Source organism: Passer montanus, unplaced genomic scaffold (assembly GCF_014805655.1).
Source record: "Passer montanus isolate IOZ18808 unplaced genomic scaffold, ASM1480565v1 scaffold9, whole genome shotgun sequence".
NCBI classification, from domain to species: domain Eukaryota; kingdom Metazoa; phylum Chordata; class Aves; order Passeriformes; family Passeridae; genus Passer; species Passer montanus.
The window spans coordinates 11,845,547-11,867,817 of NW_024374367.1; the positions used below are offsets into that span (position 1 = coordinate 11,845,547).

Genomic DNA, 22,271 nt, shown 5'->3' on the forward strand with positions numbered 1-22,271 from the left:
AAAATAATGTCAATAAGGTGCTCTCCTTAGAAACATCTCCACCATCCAATTGTTTCCCAATCACAATTCATTTTCTCAAGGACTGCACTCTGCTAGAGAGTAGGAATGATCCTGCTCTCATAATTACTGCTCCTATGTGCAAACACTGACAGCACAGAGGCAATTCTGCCTGATTTAGCCAAGTGAAAGGTTAATGCTTGGGAGCTGCAGCCAGAATATTTCTTCCAGCAGGAAGACATTCAGTGTGCAATAAAACTTTCTCCCCAGCTCCTGTTGAGCCCTTGTGCCAGGGCTTGGCTAAACATGGCTTCAGAGAGACAGCAAGAGCTGGCACACAGGGACAGGAGCCTCCCTGGATCATCCATACCTGAGATTGCACAAAAAACCTCCCAACAATCTGTGAAAAATCTTTAACAGTTCTGATTCCCCTTTCTGTGCTGAAATGTGCCTTCCTGGCACTGCACCAAGAGAGATCTAAGATAAAAATAATTACATCTTATCCAATCCAAGAGGAATTTCAGCCAGAGACAAGATATTTTATCAATTATTGGTTTGAGGTTTTTTTTAGTCTGTGGCCTCAAATACAGCACTCTCACAATAACAAGGCAGTTACTGAACACTGGTTCACACTTTTCAAGATGCTCCATTGAAGGAAAAGCACTCAAGGGAGTCCAGTTACAAATTTCTTAGTGGACAGTTATTGATCTTTCTCAACTTTTAAGGTCATCATTGAAAGATACTATGTATTTATCACATCTGAAACATACTAGAGAAAAAGACTAGATTGAGTGATTTAAAAAAAGAATTTAAAAAAAAAACCCAGGTTCTTGTGCTGTCCCAGACTAGAAATAAATTGAATCAACAGCCAGGTTGTATACCACACACACTGGCAGCCCTCCCATATCACCTGGTGCAGGTACAGAGTTAGTCACATTCACCCTGGAGCTGCATTCACACAAGACCCACACTGAATTTCAGATGCTGCCTTCTTAGGAATCCAATCCTGTCCTTTGGGAGATGAAGGATCCCTTGGGATTTCATTCTAATCAACATTTCTTCAGGCAGCAGGAGATCTGTGGTGCCCCATATGGGATGATTTTGATCTTTAGAGAGCATTATCCAGTCCTCTAAAACCCCTTTGTGTTGTGTCTCACAATCCAAGAATGGATGGAGCTCAACACTCCTTATTCCCTGGCTGCATCCTGAAAGGCTAAATCACATCTTGCCTTGGGAAGCTAATTCAGGCTGTTGTAAACCAAAATAAACCAGGGTAGAGGTCTCATATTTTGCTATGTTTATTGAAATTCTCAGCATCTTTCCAAGGAGGTGATGCTCTCCTTTGACAAAAGGCAGCTGTAATTGCAATAGGTGTTAGGTGGCTGCCTGGTGCATCAATTGCTCCATCCTTCTCCAGTGAGATAAAGTGAAGGGAATTGAAGCTGCTAATGATCATGCACATGAATACATTAGGAAACAACCAAGTTAGTCCTCATGTGCATGTGCTGCAGCACAGCTGTGAGCAAAATGAGCTTTTTTTTTTTTAACAGTAACACTATTTACTCTGCCATCAGGCCAGTATTTTTTTATCATTCTTCCATAGCCACTGATAATTACCTAATATATTTTGTAAACTGCAAGTCTGTTTTCAGAGCAGAAAAGGCACTTAGGCACAGATTAACTCCAATTGGCTTCGCTGGCTGCTCCACAGAGGAACAGCCATCATATGACTTTTAATCTCCTATGAAACAAAATGATTAAACTGTCAATATCAGGATGAGCCACCATGACGGCCACCCTGATGGAATGGAGCCTCCACACTGCTCCTAATAATATGTATGCAAGGAATAGATTTTTCTTTATAATGCATGTAATTAGAGTACAGGACAAAATGTTCTGTTCAAATTCATGACATGCACAACTAATAGAGAAGGAGAGAATGAGGCCCTTGGCTATTTATTTGCATGAAAAGGCTCTAATATAGGGTATACTTTAGAGAAATTAGTTTTTAATCTAGGTGACTAGATGAGATTTTAACCCTGAACTGGTTTTGAGATGACCTGGGAGAATTTATGCAGTCATAAATGTGATGCCCTGGAAGCCAGACGGGTGTCACTTTTTCATTAATTTTTGAATATCTTGTGCAGTCAAGGGGAGCAGAAAATCAGTCTTTTTAGAGGCTCACCTTATGTGAATTTGCTCTGGTGAGACTGAATCAAAAAAAAAAAAGGCAGATAGAAATTTTTGAAGGAATATATTCTTTGTAAATTTGGGCGTTGGAGGAGTTAGGTACATTGATTCAGCAGTGATTCCCCCTGCTTGACCTGTATAAAAGCAAAACCTACAGCTGTAGCTTTCTATGAATACATTAAGTAGGGCAAGTTACTCTCCCAGCACAAGTCTATTACAGACACTATTGCTCTGCAATTTTAACATAACTGATCCAACAAGTCCTTGAAGGAGCATTGCAGAACACAACTGCTGCTTAAACAGCACTGCTCATTTAATGGCTGATACAGGAAATTTGTGGTTTTTACTGTAGATTTTGGATCAGGTCAGGGCACACACCTATCATCCCCTCAGAAAAAGAAACTTTGAACACATCTGAAAGGACCTGCAGCTCCACCACCTCAAACCTTGATGAATCAATGCTAGCAGCATGAAGTAGGGACAACAATAATTTCTACTGTGTTAGACCATTAAACAATTGCTCATTCAGCATCTTATTAGTAGCTCTCAGCTTGTATCAGGTCCTGCAAGTTATTTTTATACAAAACCAACTTTTTAAATAATCAGCAGGGACCTGGGAGACATCCCAGTCATTGCTGGTGGTGTTTGAGGTGCTGGCTGACCCTGGACATGCATCAGGACTGGGATTTTTGCTTTCCCTGTTCCTTTCCCCCCAGAAATGCATACAAGTTCCAGCAGAAGCTCAGACTCCACCAATTCTAGAAATTCAGCATCTCACCCTTGGGAGTGCACAGCACAGCTCTGGCCACCACTGGAACCAGCAGCCAAACATTTCACCCAGGGAAGGAGCAGCATAATGAGCACAGAAGCCTCACAGCACTGAAGGACATGCAGACATAAATTATTCCTGTAAAAGTCACCACATTAATTAGGGAGAATGCATAATTTCTTTCTGGTTTTAGGCTTTGAGGAGGGCAGAGAAGAAAGAACCTTTGATGAGTGGGGAAAGGCAAGGGCAAAGTGTCTTCCAGTGGCTTGATGAATGAAGAGGTCACAGCAGCAGGGGGAAGCCAGGGTTTCAATGCTGGCTGATGAAAAGGGAATTTCTGTGAGCAACTGCAAGGTGGGAGCAGGCCAGAGCCACTTTGGACTTTGCCTGAGGCTTGGGCAGTTTCAAAGACAATCTATCCATAAATTTCTGTGCTAATTGGTAAATCTATTCTTTTGGGGGAAGCCCAGCTTCCAGCATGCCATTACTAAAAAGTAATAAAGTTTTTTCCAATATTTGTCTCTTATTGAAAAGTCTTCCAAGTCAAGTTCTTCTGGAGGCTCATATAATGAATGTTTTCACAAATGACTGTCCAGAAAACTGTGTCAATTCTCATTCACTTTCCCAACTTTATCTTTCAGCATTACCAAGAGTTTTTCTAAACACACAAATACATATTTTTAATCTTGGAAAATAAAAGCTAATAAAGACAATAGACAATTAGAGAAGATAATGCAATGATTGATTCCTCATAATATCAGATGAGGAAGGTGAGTCCTGAAAGCATTTTATCCTTCTTGGGGAATTGAGTCAAGTCTTAAATAAGAAAATAAACCCATATAAAGAACCTCAAAAATTACCATGAAAGAAAGATAAAGACTCTTCCCTGATACTTTATCTGAGAATGTGTGAAGAGAAGGGATAAAACTAATGTGTGGGGTATTGAAACTATGTGAATTCAGAGGGAAAAAAGAAATTAGGAAAATAAAAAGAAAAAAGAAAATAAATGGGAGAACAAAAAGAAAAAGGGAAATACCTGGAATATTTGTTGTTCAGGCATTGTGAGACCTACGACTATCCAGAGCAAGGCTGACTTATTTCAGTCAGCCCAGCAAGCCCCTTAAAGCACATCCAACTCCACAAGCTGCCTTTCTGGATTCAGCTTTTATAACAGGCAACCCATGAAAACTCAGTACAGCTGGTTTCCATCACCTGGGTAACTCAGAGCTGACACCAGCAAAGGGGCCTCGTTACCAAGTCCTTACACCTTTGACAATATCTTTGTGTCTGGGACTGTGTGTTCCCAGGTCAGTGCTCACCCTCTACTGCTCTGGAAAAGAAATGTAAAAAAAAAACCAACAAAGTTACTTGTGAGCAAATCGACATTGTGCATAAACCTGTGGGCATTCCCCTCTGACCACATGTGCTGCCCAGCCTGGGAAAGGTATCCTGGATGAAGAAAAAATACCTCCTGATTGCTGTGAAAGCCAGAAGCAACAGCTCTGTGAGCAGCTCGAGGGCTTTTCTGAGTGCTGAGCACATCTGCACAGCACCTGGCACATCTGGTAATTTCCTGCAGTCATCATGCTTGGGCCACTTGGCACAGCTGGATTTTTGTTTTGTGTTTCTGTTCTATAATTCTATGATCTTGGCTGTTGAAGATGGGAAATGCAGACAGAAATGCTTTTGGAGAATGGTAATGAGGGGCCATAAACACAAGTTCATGCATTCCTTGCATCCCCAGCTTCCTTCATGGGCTAATTACTATTCAGGCTCATGTTTTGGTTTCTGAGCAGTTGGGAAACTTGTTGGAAGGTGTATGCTGAAGCTACAGTGTCTCATTATGCTACTTGCTTCCTCAGTTGGAAAAATCATCTCTGACAAGCCACTTTCCTGGGTGCAGAGCTCAAAAGACGCCAAGAGGCTTGGGGCTTGATGAAAGGTATTTGATGTCAATTGCATTTGACATATGCGGGTTTGATATGTTCCTGGCTTCTAAGTGATGCCAAAAATGCAGTTTATGAGAATAATATAAAGGCAGAGGACAGAGATCTAACCTCCTTCAGATAATTGCTCTGAGTTGTTGCAAGGTGACCTTCATCCCCACACAGACAGCTTGTTGGTGAGTGCAAAAACATTTATCTCTCCCAATTTTGCATGGGCACATCAAAACCAGCCTGTGCTGCTGAAAAAAAGCATCTCTGACCCTGCATCTGCTGTGCAGGTGGGTGAGATGGTGGCCTTTATCCAGGCACAAAGGGAGCTGTCCTCTGGCTTCCCAAACACTTACTGTCTGCTAGTTCCTAGTCCCCTTGGTAAGACCAAAAATTTGGTTTGTAACAAGAGAGACCTGCAGCATGAAACCTTCCAGAGGTGTAAATCCAGCTCTCCTGCCAGCCTTGTCCTTCTGTCAGGCAGGTGTCAGGGATCTGGGCACTGACAAACAGGTGCTGATGGCCAGCACAGATCCCTTGTCCTCAAACAAACAGGGAAGGATGCTGTGAGAGCTGGATCCTGCTCCTGACACCCTGCACAGCCCTGCTCCTGAGTGCATCCCCTTTCAGAGGTGTGATTTCCCCAGCTGAGTCCTGAACTGCACCAAGAACTGGTTGTAACTAAACTCGAGGTGGGGCAGGGCATTGATAACATGAAAGCTCTGGGTGTCTGTGCTGAGCTGGAGGCTCAGCCTCTGCCCTGGCACACACAGACACACACCAAGGGCTCCATTCCCTGTCCTGCCTGTCCCCAGGGCTGAGGAGACACTCTGGAAAAGGCATGGGAGTGGAAACTGGATCTCCCTAATTCCATAATGTCATTTGTCTGCTCAGGGGACACATCTTCCCTGTCTGCCCTGTGCCAGCACCACTCTGCCCAACACTCCAGGCAGAGCTGGCAGCCCAGTGATCCCTAAACCATCACCTTGTCTCCAGTGGGGAGGGAAGGATCCCCAGCTCTGTCCCGCCTGCAGGACTTCATCCTCCTGGACAGACAGCAGAGGCTCAGTCCCTGTTGTCACTGGAGGGCTGGCTGCCACCTCAGCAGCTCTCCCTGCTCCAGGAGAACCCTCCAGGGAGCTTGAACAGCCATGGTGAGAGCCCTGCAGCTGGGAGAGCAGCCTTGGGCATGTCCTGAGGAACGTGGCACTGGCTGTTTCCACATCCCAGTCACTCCTGGTGAATTTGCCCTGCTGATTCCTCAGTTGCCTCCTCTCACAGTCCCTCCTGGTGTCCCTGTGCCCAGGTCAGACTCAATCCATGCTGGCAGGAGGGGGCAGTGCCCAACAACCACCCTTAGACCTTGTTCTGTGGCAGGGAAAGTGATCTCATCCCTTGGGATGAGGCTGAGGGAGGCCAAGAGCTCTGAGTTTGCAGTGCCCACCCTGACCCAGCTGGGTGGACACCTGGCACAGGCTGGGGCAGCACACAGAATCTTCCTGCCTGAACATCTGGATATTTCCACCGAATTTTACTCCAAGGTAGAAAAGAGCTTTTCACACCATGCTCCCTAATGTGGAAATCAACAGGAAAAAATCAACAGGAAAAACAACTTCTCTTTTACTGATTCATTTTCTTTGGTGTCAAAGCAGCACAGATCCACAAGTCAGGAATATTAATGATGTCCTGTGTAGGCTGGGCAGCACTGACAGCCCCAGAGAATCTCATCAGCACCAGGAGGGAAGAGAGAGTGAGTGTGTGCCTGCCTCTGCTCACTGAGCATTTCCATAGGTGTTTTCCTGCTTCCAACAGTCCAGGAGTGACCTCACCTCTCCCTGAATGTCATCAGCTGCAGTTTGCTCTCAGAAAATTGCTTCGCTGCTTAATGAGGGCAATTTCCATGCTTGCTTAGATTTTGCAGCTCTTACTGTTGGGGCCAAAGTTAATCTGCCCTTCCTTTGGGAAGAATACCTCCTGTGCTTCCTCTGGGAAGAATACTTGCTGTCCTCCAGCTGTCCCTGCCCACACAGAGCTGCCTGCTGAAAGCCCAGCTTACCCTGGTGAGACGCAACTGCTCCCAGAAAAGACACAGGCAGTTTAAAGATGTTTTTGAAGCCCAGTTCACTTAAGAACTCTGGAAAACTGCTGCCCTAAATCTCACAGCTGGAGTCTGGATGTGGCTGGGATGGACCCACAGCTGCTTTTTAAAGCCAAGTGGAAATGCCACAGCACACTTCAGAATCAAGCCCTGTACATGCCAGAAGTGGTACTGCATTCCAGGGATGTTTTGCTAAAATCTCCAGAGTAGGAAATTGTTATTTTCTACTATAAAATTCAAAATTCTAGCCTGTTTTTGCAAGTTGCAATTCCCAGCTATTCAAATTCATTTCTTTTACCCATCATTGCAGTATTTTACTGAGAGTGTGTGTACTTGTAAATGCTACATATCATCCAGCTGTTCAGATTTGGTTTGGGCTAGAAATTACATGTGCACATAATAAGACATAATCCTGGTTTGAGAGATGCAGACAGACAAATGGTAGGGTACAAAACTCCAAAGTGGAACTGCTGCATACATTTTCTTTATTTCACACAGGTCCTCCAGGAGCTGTCCAGCTGGAAATGCAAACATCAAACCTGGAGATGACTTTTGAGAACACAGGCCAAAGAGAACGAGCAATTTGCCAAAGACACACAGGGAATTTGCAGGAGCACCAAGAATGGGAGCAAGATATCTGAAGTGAAATTTAAAATGCTTGTCCTAACACTCTCCCTGGTACAACACTACACTGCTGATTGTCTGCTTTCTTTCTTAGGTATCTCACTCCAGCCTCTTCAATATCTTTTAATGACATTAAAAAAAAAAAAGCAGGTGCTTCTATTTATAAGTAAGAAACTTTCTTAGAAGTTCACAAGAACAAAAAAAGCAATGTGGGTTCCAAGGCACAGTAAGATTTCTAAGCAAGCCTTTTTTATTATTCAATTTAAGCCCAAGTAAAATATATAGCTGTTTCAGATTTGGTTCCTCTCTGAAACATGCCTTGTAGAACAATGTTTCTCTCCCCCTGTAATTCTGACTCCACAACACCAGTTTTATTTGCCAGGCCTGGCAAACAATGATCTATCCATCCATGTCATGCATATTATGTCAAATTTATTACGACAGCTTTCCAGCATATTTCCAGTCAAGGTTTCATTCTTCTTACAGATTCTGCAAATGAGCAACAGTTTTAGTTACAAATGCCTCCCCATGAGGCAGCACTCCTGACAATAGAGCAGAACTTACTGTATTTCTTGCAGAATTGTGACACCCATACAACCAATCATTGTGACACACTGCTGAGGAACACGGTTTTGCTCTGTGGTTGATATATTCCCAACTCAAAATGAACAGGAGGGGTACTGGGAGTCATTCAAGCCTTGATTAGTACTTGGCTGGGTCACTCATACATCTTCATGGCCCGACAGGAGAAGACAACCCAAAGAATCAGCTGCCCACAGCCAAGGCCCTGAACCTTGGGAGAGGTTTGACCTCAGGACAAAGGATGTTTGTGGAAATATGAATATCAAACATGCATGGAGCAAACCATGGAGCAGAGAGAGCTGCAAGGTGCTCTTGACAAATGGTGGCAGTGCTAATGAGTGCCTGGACTAAATGATTCTGTTCCCTTTTTGTTGGAAAACACTCAGAGCTTTACTAGCTCTGACCCAGCAAAGCTTTAGCACCTGCTTAGAGTGAGGCTCACGTGCAGGTAGATAAATGAACTGGGGTTCATCTGGGCAGGAAAATGCCCTGTCTGGTTCTTCCCATCTGGGGAAGCACTCAGTGCCAGTGGAACATTTTTTTCAAAGAGGAAATGAAATTCAGTCCCAGCTTTACAATTCTCAGCCATGAAACACTGCAGAGACCAGCTCTGAGCTGCATCAGGAGTAAAAGAACTGTCACAGCAGCCCCCCACAACACTTACAGACCTTTCTTACCTGCTCACAGCACTTCTTCCCTTTCTGTGCCCGGGAACCCAGCCATGCTCTCACCTCCCTGGTTTTGCCTGCAGAGGAGCCTGGAGCCAGCCCTGCCTCTCCTGTCTGCTGGACAGCTGTGTCCAGGCACCAGGCAAGGGAAGAAACCTTTGGGAAAAGCTGGTTTTGCTCTTGCTGAAGGATTTCCCAATCCTCCATGCAAATTGTGACAACCCTGGAATTTCTGTTGGCAGAGGCTGAAGAGGGGGCTCTGTGCTTGGAGCATTATTCCCCATTCCAGCCTCTGCTGCTCTGACAATCTGTGTCTCACCAAGAGCACAGAAATGCTGCATTATCAGCATCAGAGCCAGAGAGGAGGATTAATGTGATTAGTCATAAATGGACCGAGAAAAACTCATTTTGGAGTTTAAAGGAGTTCTGTTGGAGAACTTGCAAGTGCAATGATATTGAGCATCCAATAACTATTTAACCTATTCTGCTTTGGAAGTTTATACCAGCAACTGAAAAAAAGCTAGATTTAAATAGCTGTCAGAGAAAATGAAAAGGCTTCACAGCTCTAAAGGTCTGAAGAAAATAAATGCAACCACTAAGGGTATTTTTTAAATCATGGAAAAATGACATTGAATAAGCTAACAATGGTGCATTTCATACAACAGTAAATAGGAATATCACTCTTCAGCTACAAAAGAAACCAATGTCATTTGGCAGATAGCAAACTGAGGTACAAAGAAATAAAAAGGGGTTTTGTCCTGGTACCCCAGGCGAGCAGCTGGGAGCCAGGAAGATAAGACAGGTGTGGACAGAACCCCAGTGCCTTTCTGATGAGCAGCTCTGCCCATCCACACAGCTTGGATGCTCAGGAGCACAGCAGAGCTCAGGGCTGAAGGGGATGAGCCCCAAGGCACGGGGTGAGCCTCCAGCTCTGGTCCCACTCCAGGGGAAGCTCTCCCTCCTCAGAGCCAGCCTGCAGGATCAGGACACAAGGGCTGACACTGCTAACCCAGCCACAGGGCAGCACTGACTTTATCTCCCAAATCCCAGCCCTCTCAGGAGCTGGAGCAGATGTTCAGCACACTGGGAGAGTCCCTGAGCCTGTGGATGTGTTTTGAGGGGTGCCAGGGCACACGGGGTGGGCACAGCCTGAGCTGTGAAGGGGAATCCCCCCAGGTCAGACCACCCAGCTCTAAGCCAGGGGTGCAGCTCACCAGCATCAGCTCTCCAGAAAAAACAAAAATAGCACCAGGGTCTAAAGCAGCAGTGCTGGGTGACAGCTCTGAGAGCCAGGTCCAGGGGACAAGGAGCTCTCCCAGGCTGGTGTGAGCAATGAACTCCTCTGCAGGCCCAGGTACAGCTGGAAGTAGGTGAAAGTCAAATAAACCTCTCAGAGGTAAAAATGAACTAAAAGACCCCATCAGCACCTATCCATGGCCGCTCAGGGAGCACAACTTCTCCCTCCCATCTGTGCTTACAGCAGAACACACGCTGAAGTGGATTCCTGCTGTGGGATGTGTTTGCAGAGCCGGGCCCGCAGGAGCCATCGATCACTTCCATGGGTAAACAACCTTGTTTTTCACCAGGCACAGAATGCATGGATGCAGAGATGCAGGCTGGGAGCTAGAGGGTTTTGCAGCCAGCAAATTCAGGGAATAACTTCAGTATAAAGTTAAAAAGAAAAAAAATAATTAAATTATTAAAAATTAAAAAGAAAAGAAAAAATAAATATGGAAAGAAAAATGTTGACTCCACCTCTCTCTGAAATCCCTTGGAACCCAACAGCTCCTTGTCCAATCAAGGACACAGAGCAGCTTCCAAAATATAACATCACATGTTGAGTACAATTCATGCATCCAAAATCTTTTTATCGAAACAGAACAGCAGCAAAAAATTCCAGGAAAAAAAAACAGGCATTGGCTCTACCACAGGAAAACTCAGGTTTTGTCATATGAATCAATCAAACCAGGACAATATTCCTTTGGTTTCAGTATAAACTGCTATTTCCTAACTTTCAGTGAATAACTTCCATTCCAAATGGTCATTTGTCTTCAAGAGCAAAAATAAGTCTTCAACCACAGTACTTCAAGTGCAGATTATTTTCTTCAGAGGGAAAAAAAACCCAAGTCCCTTTTCCAGTCACCTCTGAGTAAAACAATTTGCTTCCTAATTCTAGAAAGGACTCTATTGAGCAGAAAGCTACCTGTGGCTGCCAGATCATGGATTTCAGGTGGTTTAAGGCTGGGTTTTTTGGTTTTGTTGGTATTTTTTGTTTGGTTGGTTTTTTGGGTTTTTTTGGTGTTACATTTAATTTTGTGGTCTCTAAATGTGGTGGCATGTAAAAGATCAACATTTCTAATTAAAACCCCCATTAATGGAAAATTAAATAATTCTAAGGTCAGGAATGACTACTAATTTGCTGAACATAATCAGGATCATTCAAAATATTCTCAGTTTCTGAAACAATGGAGAATTCTTGACCCTTCACAGGATTTGCCTCTAATGGTTTTTGTTGTTTGGTTTTTTTGTGGTTTTTTTTTTTTTAATTTCTCCAGATTTTCATATTTTTGGCTATTTCCAAGATTGACAAACATTTCTCAGAGTATGAAAGCTACAGGAAATCAAGGCCAAGGAAAATCCATTAAATCCATGTTTTCATATAGATTTTTTTTCCTTCAGCTTCAGTGAAAGCAGCAGATTGACCTCTCACTTTAGCAACCACTGAGTATTTAAGAGACCATCAGGAATTTAACAAGCCAAGTGCTTTATTTATCCCATAATTAAAAGCTGCCCTTCCCAGAGGGCACTCCCTTCCCACTCCCCTGGACACATAATTTTTTTCAAAATGCATATCAAGATGTTATTTTCTCTTAAATCTCCTTTAAACTGTCCCTGGGTGCAAGTCTCTCACACCCTGGGAAAAAGGATGTAGCTATGTTTTGGTTATCCCTTGCTACACCAAAATTGCAATGTGTTTAAACAACAAAACACTGTGATTTTCTGTTTCACATGGAAATTGGAACCTGTGCTATTGGAAATTGGAACCTCAGCATTATGGACAGAAACTTGGCAAACTTTTTCTTCCTGTTGGTGCCACCTCCCCTTTTCTCTTGTGGAGGTGGAGAAAATACAGACATCAGGGGAAAAAAAAAAGCCAAAAAAAGTAAAAAGAGAGGAAAAAATATCTCAGGTTTCTTGAAATATATTCTGCCTTGCTTTGGGCTGGTTTTGATTGGCTTCTGTATAATTAGCTCTTGCTCACAGTTTCTGTGATAATTGCACTCTCTATTAATTGAGCATACATTGTACTCCATGAAGTCAGCAAGTGATGAAGCTGTCAGTATTTTGTTAGCTATTACACTGCCTGATTCTTATGGGCTGTTTGATATTAGTAACAAATTAGCCAATTTATACGTCATAAATAAGATTCAAAAGCCCTGCTTTTTCAGCTGGATAGAAAAATACTGTTATCTTGGTTGACAAAATGCTTGTGCTAAGATTCCAAGTGCCTTTTGGCAGGAATTCATCAGAGCAGATGTATTCCTTCTATCAGGCACCATTTGGTTCAATTATTCTTAATGTTTAATGGCAGAATAATTGAACCAAATGGTAATATATACCCCCATAAAATACTTTCATCAAATGCTTTAATTGCTGGATCTCTACAACTGCAGTGTCTGAGTGCTTTATTCTGCTTATTGACACTTGACAGACCATGATGTAAATACATTATTTAATAAATCTCTTGATGAGCTTTATCAGAGGTGGGCACTAAACCCATGCAAACAGGTTTTCCACTGGTAAGTGGGCAGGTTTTCCCCCACAAACAGGGGGAAAAGCAAAGTGACCCAAAGCTGCCTCCTCACAGTGCCAGGCCCTTCTGAGCAGCCACCCTGCAGGAGGAGGAAGGCTGAGGGTGGCCATGCCTGTTCTGTGCCCTCAAAACCTGCTCCAGACATCTTCCCCCTTGCTGGGGAGCACCTTGGTCTAAATGGCAAAGCAGTTTCTTGTTTTCCACTTACCAGGCATTTAAATGCTTCTGCTTAAAAAGTTCTTCCTTAGGCTGAATCTGCCAGCACCCACAAGAGTTGTGACAGCAATAACGTGGGGTCTGGCCCACACTCCATGGAATTGGCAGAGGCTGAGGATGGAAACGATGGCTCCACACACTCCTGACCCTCCCTTGGCAACCTGGAATGCCTGGACAAAAACAGGATTATGGGGTGAGCAGGGAGGAGATGCAGAGCCAGGGAGAGGCTGCAGGAAGGAGGGGATGAGCATAGTAGCAAGGAATGTTTTGCAGCTCAGGGAGAAGACTTACAAAGCAGAAGGGGATCTCTGGCTCCCCAAGGCACTGCCTGGCTCTAGTGCTGCATTTTTGCTACTGCTGGGTACAATGCTGGTCACTGATCAGAGCTCCTTAGGCAAAGGATGCAACAATCCAGGTACTGTGCATCCAGAAATGGGGACAGTGAGGAGATGAAGCCACCTTCTCCCTGCTTCTGGGAAATTCCCAGGCTATCAATAACAAAAGAATTCAATATTAAAGTGAGGTAAGGGAAAAGCACAGAAACACCTGCCAGTGTTACAGACCCAAGCCCTGACCTGCACACCACCAAAATCAGTGCAGGTGCTGGACCTGGACACTCTTGAGCAGGCAGAGCCATCCAGATTGTTCCAAAACAGAGAGTGCCCAGGAGGACAGAGCAGCAGGGAAAAAAGCAAGAAAATGAGTCCCTCCCAGGTCCCCAAAGAGCCCCACTCTGCTGAGACACCTGCTCTAGCTGCAGACACTGAGCAAACACAAACACGGCGCAAAATCCCCTGTGAGGAATTCTGCTGGGATTCTGAGAGGATTAAACAGAGCAGAAGGAATGGGGAAGAGATGCATTTTGAAAGCTTCTCAATTAGTTTCTAATTGCTGGCATCCAGCCAGTCTGGAGATGCAGGGAAGGGAGGGGAACCAAGGGGCCACAGCAGTTGCTCCCAGCCCAGAGTTCCCCCAGTGCCAGCAGATCAGAACCTCCAGGGCTGCAAGGACAGCCTTTACCTTGCACCACTCCTATTTGTGTTTTAGGCCTGAGAAATGAAACATTACATTATTATGGACCCATTCACTATTCTGTTTTTACCAATCTGTTTTTTTTTTTACTCTTTCTGGGTAAAGACAGAATTTAATGAAGATTGAAGGGGTGAAGTCTGTGGAAAAATCCTACCCACTGAAGCTTTCATCATGCTGTGGCATTATGTATACTACAAGAAAAAGCCCCTCCCAGTGCCTGAAGGAAAGATAAATGAGACTATTTATCAGGAAGTGTAGGTTTTAAACAGAAAGATGGTAAATTCAGATCAGATATTGTGAAGAAATTCTTCCCTGTGAGGGTGGGGAGGCCCTGGCACAGGCTGTCCAGAGAAGCTGTGGCTGCCCCATCCCTGGAAGTGCCCAAGGCCAGGCTGGATGATGCTTTGAGCAGCCTGGGACAGTGGAAGGTGGTTGGCAGGGAAGGTTTGGCTGGTTGGCTGGAAAGTCCTTTCCAAGCCAAATCATTTTGTGATTCTGTGAATGCGAATTATTGCAAACCATTAAAGCAGCACCTGCTCTTGAATTGCCAAATGAAAGTTTCATTGTGATTCACATATCCTGAGCTAGGGATGGGGATCCTGGGACATCATAGAGACACTGCCCAGCTCTGTCCTGAAGGCTGGAAGTGATACAGGCACTTTCTGAACCACCTGCTTGTAATACCCATCTTAACACAGAGAGTGTGTGTGCTTCTGGTACACCAGTAACAGAACAAAAGAACCCTACATACAACTCCTGCAAACATGGGCTCTCCTGCTCTTGCTGCATTTTCAGATTCTTGAGAGATCTGGAAACAGCTGGGGAAGAACTTAGGCTGTGGTGTGAAAAAACTCAAGCTGAATGGTGAGACCTGGAAATCAATTATTAGAAGGAGGCAGTGCTCTGGCAGACCCCTCTGTGTCCTTTCAAAGGGAGCCCTTCTCAAAGGGCAGCCTCATGACATGGAGAAGGGAATTTCCCAACATGAAAATCCAGTGCAGATGTCATACAGAACAAGCCAGGTTCAGCAGATGGAGCATGACAATGAGAAACCTTCAGGTCTGAGGGCAGAAATTTCTGTGATGAATATAATCCAGGTGATAGTGGGAAAAAAAAAAATAATCAAGAGGTCTTCTGTTAAAGAAATCAATAGGATTGAAGTTCCAGGGCTGAGTTTGGCACATGGAGATCTGACAGTCACTGCTCTGCTGTTGCCCTCAGCAGTTTTGTCCTGATGGGGAAGCACTCAGCATTCTGAACATTGGAATTAGACCAGCAGTGTCCTGCTCCCACCATGGCAAACACAGAAAAAAAGATTCATTCTTTTCCAGTGACATTCTGCACGTCTGAGAACATTTACTTGCTGCTCTGAGTAGTCTCTGAAGCGGATGTAAGGACTGACTGACAGATGTTCAGTGGACAAGCTGTGGAGGTGTGTTATGTCAAGCGTTCCACCAGGGCTACAAGACAACAGGGATGGAAAATTAAATGCAAAATAATGGATTGCTTCATTTTCCCCGTGTTTTTCACATACTTGTTTAGAGCACAACTCAAAAGGGATTAACATCTTCATATGACATTCCTCCTGCTGCACAATATGGGAAAATCACTTGGGAAAACAGCAGAAAAAGCCTCTGGCATTGAGGCCTTTCCAGCACTTCAAGAATATAAGATCTAGGCTGAGCAGTGCTAATCAATGAAGCTGAACTTCAGTGAATGGACAGGATTAAGAAAGTCCAAGAGAAATAATGGGAGTTTGTCTGACTTTGTATTAATACTGGATTCTTTGGGCAAGCCCTAATTATTTCTGCTGGCATCAGAAAGGAATGCTGCAACCAGAATTCCTAAAAGGCCCCTTTTTCCCATGTCTGCCTCAAAAACAGAAAAAACAAAAGGGCCAGAGAGAAAATCACCCCACCAACTTTTCCTTTCACTGTAAGGAAAAAAGGGAGGGATAAGCCCAAACATCTCCAGGAGCTCCTTGCACAGAGCTGCCAACACCAGATCACTTCCCTGGCCATGTTTTGTCACAGAGCCAAGCAGAGCAGTGCCCCTGAACTAAGTGGCTTTTCCTAACCCTCTTTACTGACCTGTTTGTGAAACAAAGGAGCAACATCCCTGCTAAGGACTTGCTGCAATGCCCTCTCTCGCCTGTTGATTTTTACGTCTGTTTTGGAGCAGCAGTTGGCACCCAGCTCTAAAGAGGCTGCCACATGCAATTACAGAGAGAAGGTCTTGAAGGACACAGTGCTGAAGCAGAGAGACATTTGAAATAAACTTAAAGGGAACAGCTTTGTTTAGCTCTGTGCCCTTTGGCTGCCCTGTAATTCTTTATGTCGATTATAATAGAAAGATCGAATTTCTCATTTTCTCACCTCTGTATCTAGAGAAATGCAAAATTTCTTTCACTTGATCTCTCTGAGCCCTCCTTTCCCAGATTTGCTTACCAATACTTTGTCACTGTCACCTCCTTGATGATGACTTGCTTGTATTCATCCATGCATTCAGAAGAGTTGCTCTGGTAAATACAAAGGTCCCAGTTTCCAAATCTGCACATCCCAACAGCATTTAATTCATGGAGCAACCTATTTCTGTCAGTTGCTTCCTTCTGTCCAGGTTTGGCTATTTCTGTTAGATTTCATTAAAAATTAACATGGATTTAATTGTGAATTGAGGGCCAGGATATTCCCTGGCCCATTCAAAGATACTCCATATTTCAAAGATATTCCCATCTTTGAAAATACAGGGTCCAGAATGAGGCATCTTCTGTACCAGGGAACATTATCCTCATGGCATCGCTCTTACTTTCTCCTTCTTGATGATGCGTGAGGACTCCAAGGACACAAGGAGGGCAGATCACAATTCCAGTGTGGAGGATTTTCCTTGCAGGTACAGCACACAGGAGAAGCAGAGCCCTTCCCAAGGCCCAGAGAGGATCCTCCTGCCATCCCCAGCCAGCCCTGGGGGCTCCCTGGGAGCTTTCTGCCCTCTGCCTGCCTTGTGCTTATGAAAGGAAATGTGGCAGGGGAAACTCAGTGGCAGCAGAGTTGTGCTGCTGTCCATCCACACACCAGACTGGACACAGGTCCTGTCTCCAGCCTGACACTCACCCAAGACACACAGAAACCCTTTTCCCTCTTCAGTGCCGCAGTCCTACAGCAGAGGAATGGCTCAGGACATGGGGAGCACCCCATGGTCACTGTCACTGCCCAGCACCCACCAACACGGCCAGACAGAAGTGCAAAAGGCCAAATTCACATTATGCACTAGAGATTCTTCTGCAATCTGCTACCAGGTCTTGGATAAGTCAAATCTTACCTCGAGCAGTTATCTCTGAGGAGTAACATGCAATAATCCATGTATGCTTTTATTTTTAATCTTTAGCTGGTACTTTGTGAGTCTGAACAAAGACACAGACGTGTTGAGGATTCTACCAAGGGTGCATCTGTCTCCAGATGAAAGGATCCTGACATCAAACTGACTGCAGCTGGGCTGGAAAAAGTTTTAAATCACTGCGATCAACACAAGTTTTGCACCAAAGTACAAATACACATGGCATGATTTCCTCTGGGTGACAGGCAAATCCTGTTATTCTACTTATGAATGGGGCTCATTAAGTAGGAAAAAAAATTGTTGGTGCAACCTGTTCCTTTTTAAATTAAACATATTAAAGTTGATAGATACCCCTAATTCTCTGCTCAGCCTTTTATGTGTTGCAATAACACTGCTCCCATTGTTAGGGAAAGTCTTGAGTTTGCATAATCTGCTTTTCATTTCCCTGGCAGCTGCAGATCATTCTTGGTGAGTAAATTAAAAACAGTTTCTTTCAAGAATCCACCAGATCTGTCCTTCCTGTACCTACAAGTTAGGGAGAATAAAAGAAAACAAAGCCATCCCAACAAGCATTAAATCCTATCAAACAGGCTGGAAGGTCACCTCATCCATCCCTCTGCCCTGAGGCAAAAATCAACTCTCCTTAAGCCATCCCTGACAGATGCTCACCTAACTCTAAAAAACATCCATTGATGATTTCACAGCCCATCCCTGGGCTTACCTCACGCCTACAGGTCTGATCTCAGTGTCCCTACAACAGCCAAAGCTCCTCAGTGCTTGTCCTGTCCCACTGAACTTGGGGAGTTATCTCTCCTTGCAGAAGAGTACTTCTCACTTTGGAACAGACCTTAACGTGGGTGCCAAGCTTTCCCAGGCTTCTCACTCCTCTCATTTATTCCAAATATGTCTGTCTAGAGCCTCAAAGCTCAGCCCTGTCCCAGAGCCCAGCACTCCAGAACAGACAAGTCAAACACTCCCCAGCCCATTCCTGCTCCTGCTGCAATTCCTGTCCCACAGAAGTGAGTGGAGAGCACAGGAGCTCGAGGTCTTTGCCTCCTGGGACAGCAGTGGGCAGGCACTGAGAGGATTCCAGACTGCCTTTCAGGCTGGTGCACCCTGCCACTGGTGCCAGCCAAGCTGAGCAGAGCATTCCCAGCTCCCAGAGGGCAGCTGGATGCTCACACAGATCCTGCACCCTGCCCAGCCACAGGAACCCAGCAAAACCCAGTGCTGGGCTCAGCCAGCTCTGAGGACAGCACCAGAGCAGTGAGGAAACACAGGAAGGGTGTGGGGAGAAGTGGGGGGAAAACCCCAAGGAAGTTTAGAAGAGGAAGGGGAAAGGAGCTGGGTGATAAATTGAAATGTGCAATGACCTTCTTTGCAACCACTTTGCCCGTGCTAGAGCTGACCTTGACTGCAGAAGACTCCAGTTTCCTGAAAGGCAGCAAGAAGAAAAACAAGGAATGAAATCTCACAATCAGCTGAGGCTTACAGCAGCACTGAGAGCCAGCACTCCACATGTCATGTAACAAACCCCTAAGCCTTGGAGGCTTGGGGATTTCTGAAAGGTGACAGTTCTTGCTCTAGGACACAGTCTGGCCACTGCCTGGCTCTGTGCTCAGATTTCCTGGCTCTTCTAGCCCAGCAAGGCTGCTCGGTCCTGGGTTTTGAGGCACCCTTGGTGCATCAGCCAGCCCTGGGCTCAGCTCCCAGCAGCAGGGAAGCCTCCCTGAGCCACAAGAGGCAGAGGATGCTCTGAAAGCCCAGGCAGGGCTCAGCTCAGAGGGCAGGGCAGGCAGCCCTGCCTGGCATCTCCTCTCCTCTGGTGAGTGATGTGCACTGCCGTGCTGTTCCAGTCACAGCAGTTCTGCACGACACCAGCTGCTCTGCCCCACGGAGGCAGGCACAGCCCTGACAAACAGCACACTAAGAGCTCCTTAAGGACATTCCTGCAGCACTCCCAGCTGTTACACTTTTGCTGGCAGAATTTAAAGGTATCTTGTTAAAGATGTAACACAATCTCAGCATTAACAGTTTCCTCCTGTTTTGCCTTCCAAAGTGTCCCGTCCTACGGAGTTTTATTAATACAGGCTGAAATTTCCAGATTTAAAGGTTAATTAAATCCCACTTAAAGCTTTCACAGTGAGGATTAGCGGGAACTTATCCACTGCTCATGCTGCTGTTTGCTTTGTGTGGGGAAAAAACAACTAAAAACACCTTTCTCAGGGAGACCAAACCCAACTTTGCACGTTTGCACAAGGAGAGAAATGATCCATACAAAAAAAACAAACCAGTCCACACCACCAGAGTGAGCCTCTGGTTACAGCCAGTGCACAGTGCCTGTGAAATACCAAAGCTGCAAAGATACCAAAGCAGAGCTTAGGGAAATTTCCATTTTACATCTGAAAAATTCAAATTATGCTGTTCCATTCTGTATATGGCTTAAGAGGAATAAAACTTGTATGTACTGTCATTGGCCTACACATAAGAAAAGATATAGAGATAAAATTATCTACATTTTTAGATAAAAGGTAAATATGCTGGAATATAGCAGTATCACCCAATTGAAACTAAATTCCAATGCATTTGATTTCACCCACCTGCCACAAAATGCTGACTGGAAGAGCACAGGCAAATTAAACATGATTCTATTTTACAGAAAGGACAAGGTCAATAAACATGTCTATTTTTACATTTATTTGACAAAATGGTGTACACAGTATTAATCTTTGCAAAATAATAATTGTGTATGCACAGTGGATGGTTTTGAGACCAGAATTAGGGACACAGTGTGTGACAACATTGCACAAACAGTTTTTCCACAGAATCTTAACTTTCCAGTATTAAAATATATAAAATAGAGTGTGATTCTTATTATTGTGGTGAGGTAAACATTTCTTCCTTCAGAGCAGTGTGGCTTTTATGCACCTCCAAGAAGGCTGCTAAGGATACCCTTCTCCTTCATTCTGTCAATAACTACAGAGCTAGAGGCATATTTATTGCTGTTCTAATGGTCACACATTTTCTCCTTGAGCAATATGTAGAGAAAGGAATGGAGAAGGAAAAACCTGCAGGAATTGATGATGGCAACCTATCTGCACTATTTGTGTCAAGAACCAAAGATTAGTGCAGATAATTTATTTTGAATGTAACAGTTTTAATGGAAATGCCAAGAAAAATTTATTTACATTTTTCTAAGCAGAACACGGTATTGATTAGAGCTGCTCAAAAAAAAATCACAATTAGGAATTTATTTCACAAATTTTTATATCTCTGCCCATTTACAAAACCAGATCGTAATATCCCCTCATTTGTTCACTGTTCAAATTTATTGATGATTTTCAGCACATAATTCCTGGGCAGAGTGAGAATTGTACAAAGTTCTTTAGTTACACAAGATCTTTAGTATTGCCTTCTGTTCCCTGAATGAATGATTTGTGTAACTAACAGTTTGAATTTTAACTGCTACAAAAGAGAATATAATCAAAATGAATCTTGGTCAATATCTGAGTAGTGAAACTTAGGGTGTTTTTTCTTATAAATACTTTTACTGCTGCCTGAGAAGTCAAATACTTTAAAAATAGAAAAGTTCATTTGTGTTTTATTCCCAATAAATTAGAAATGGTTGTTGGAAGTTAAATCAGATGAAGATTTCTCCATGCTCCTCAGAGGTAACTGCTTCAGCTTCTCAGCTTACTTTAAAACCTCACAGCAGTGACATTCTCACAAAAGAGGTTATTTTAAAAAGTAAGCAGCCATTTCCTTAGTGGCGGAAAAATCCTCCTGGAGCCCCCTGGATGGCATTGCTACAGCTGGAAATACAGCAGGGCATTTCCAAAGACCAGAAAAGAAATGAAACACATTTCAGTGGTTTTTAGGCACGGTAAGAGTGGGAGTTCCTTTCTCTACCAACTTCTCAGTCCCTTTTCCTATTGTGAGGTATCCATTGGCATCAACAAAAAGTAATCATTTTAAGGCAAAACCAGTGATTTCCAAAAAAAAGAAAATAATCATCATTCATTTGAATAAAAATAGGATTGTAAGCACAGCTTTTTACATTATTGCAAAAGTCCATAAAAATATAAATCCACTGTTAGTTCAGTCTTTACAATATAAAAACACAAACAAAAATATTGTGAAATAGGTGACCTAAAAGTGTTTGATTAAACAACAATTCTGTTGGCAGAAGTCAATTATCACTTATTTTGTCTTATCATGAGTTTGTCAGTGACAATTTGGGAAAGAGAAACAAAAAAGAGCTTTAGGGAGTGAAGTATTACTTATTACAGTTGTGACTAATAAAATCACCAAAATCAGACAAAGACTTATAAAATTTTGAAGATTGTAGCTGCAAAATTTCTGAACTTGCAAGCCATGGCCTGTGTTGGCCAGGTCTCTCCAGTTCAGTCCCCCAAGCCTGATCTCTGCTTGGGAGAACTCCATTAATCCTCTGGAACAACAGCAGGAATGACACCTTGTGAAACACAAGTTTTCCATGAGAATAACCTTCAAGGTGTTATTTTTTGGCCACGCTTGCCACTGCCTTCTTTGCTGCATCCTCCAGGTCGTTGGCAGAGGTGATGGGGAGTCCACTTTCACTCAGGATCCGCTGGGCTTCGCTGACATTTGTTCCTAAAAAAAGAACACTAACTATAATTAGTAATTAATACTCAGGAATAAATTAACATCTCCTAGCATGTCTCTGAAAAATCAGGTAATGCCTCAAACTACACATTTCAGTTTAGCAACAGATTAAAGGAGTGGCTGAGACTGAGCTGAGAAGAAGGAGCTCTTAATTCCAGTGACAATTGTGACAGACAATGCAATACGAAAATGGCACTTGTGAGCACAACAGGGGCTTGGTGAAGATCAGAGGGTCAGGGCAGCATCCCCCAGAGCCAGCAGGGACATCCAGCAAGAGCTCTGGGTAATGGACCACATGCCAGGCTCTTTTTAAGGCATTTATTAGCCACAATCAGCTACAGCTAATCAGTGAGTCAACAGTAACTAAAAT

General features: G+C 43.9%; 1 protein-coding gene across 1 annotated transcript in view; it reads right to left on the minus strand.

Moving 5' to 3' along the window:
* Positions 1-19,935: 19,935 nt before the first annotated feature.
* SUCLG2 (succinate-CoA ligase GDP-forming subunit beta) overlaps positions 19,936-22,271 on the minus strand; it is a 105,230-nt gene continuing 102,894 nt past the window's right edge. The window contains exon 11 of the mRNA XM_039734373.1: positions 19,936-21,889. Coding sequence (XP_039590307.1) covers positions 21,774-21,889 — 116 coding nt within the window. The 3' untranslated portion in view covers positions 19,936-21,773. The remainder of the gene's footprint in view (positions 21,890-22,271) is intronic.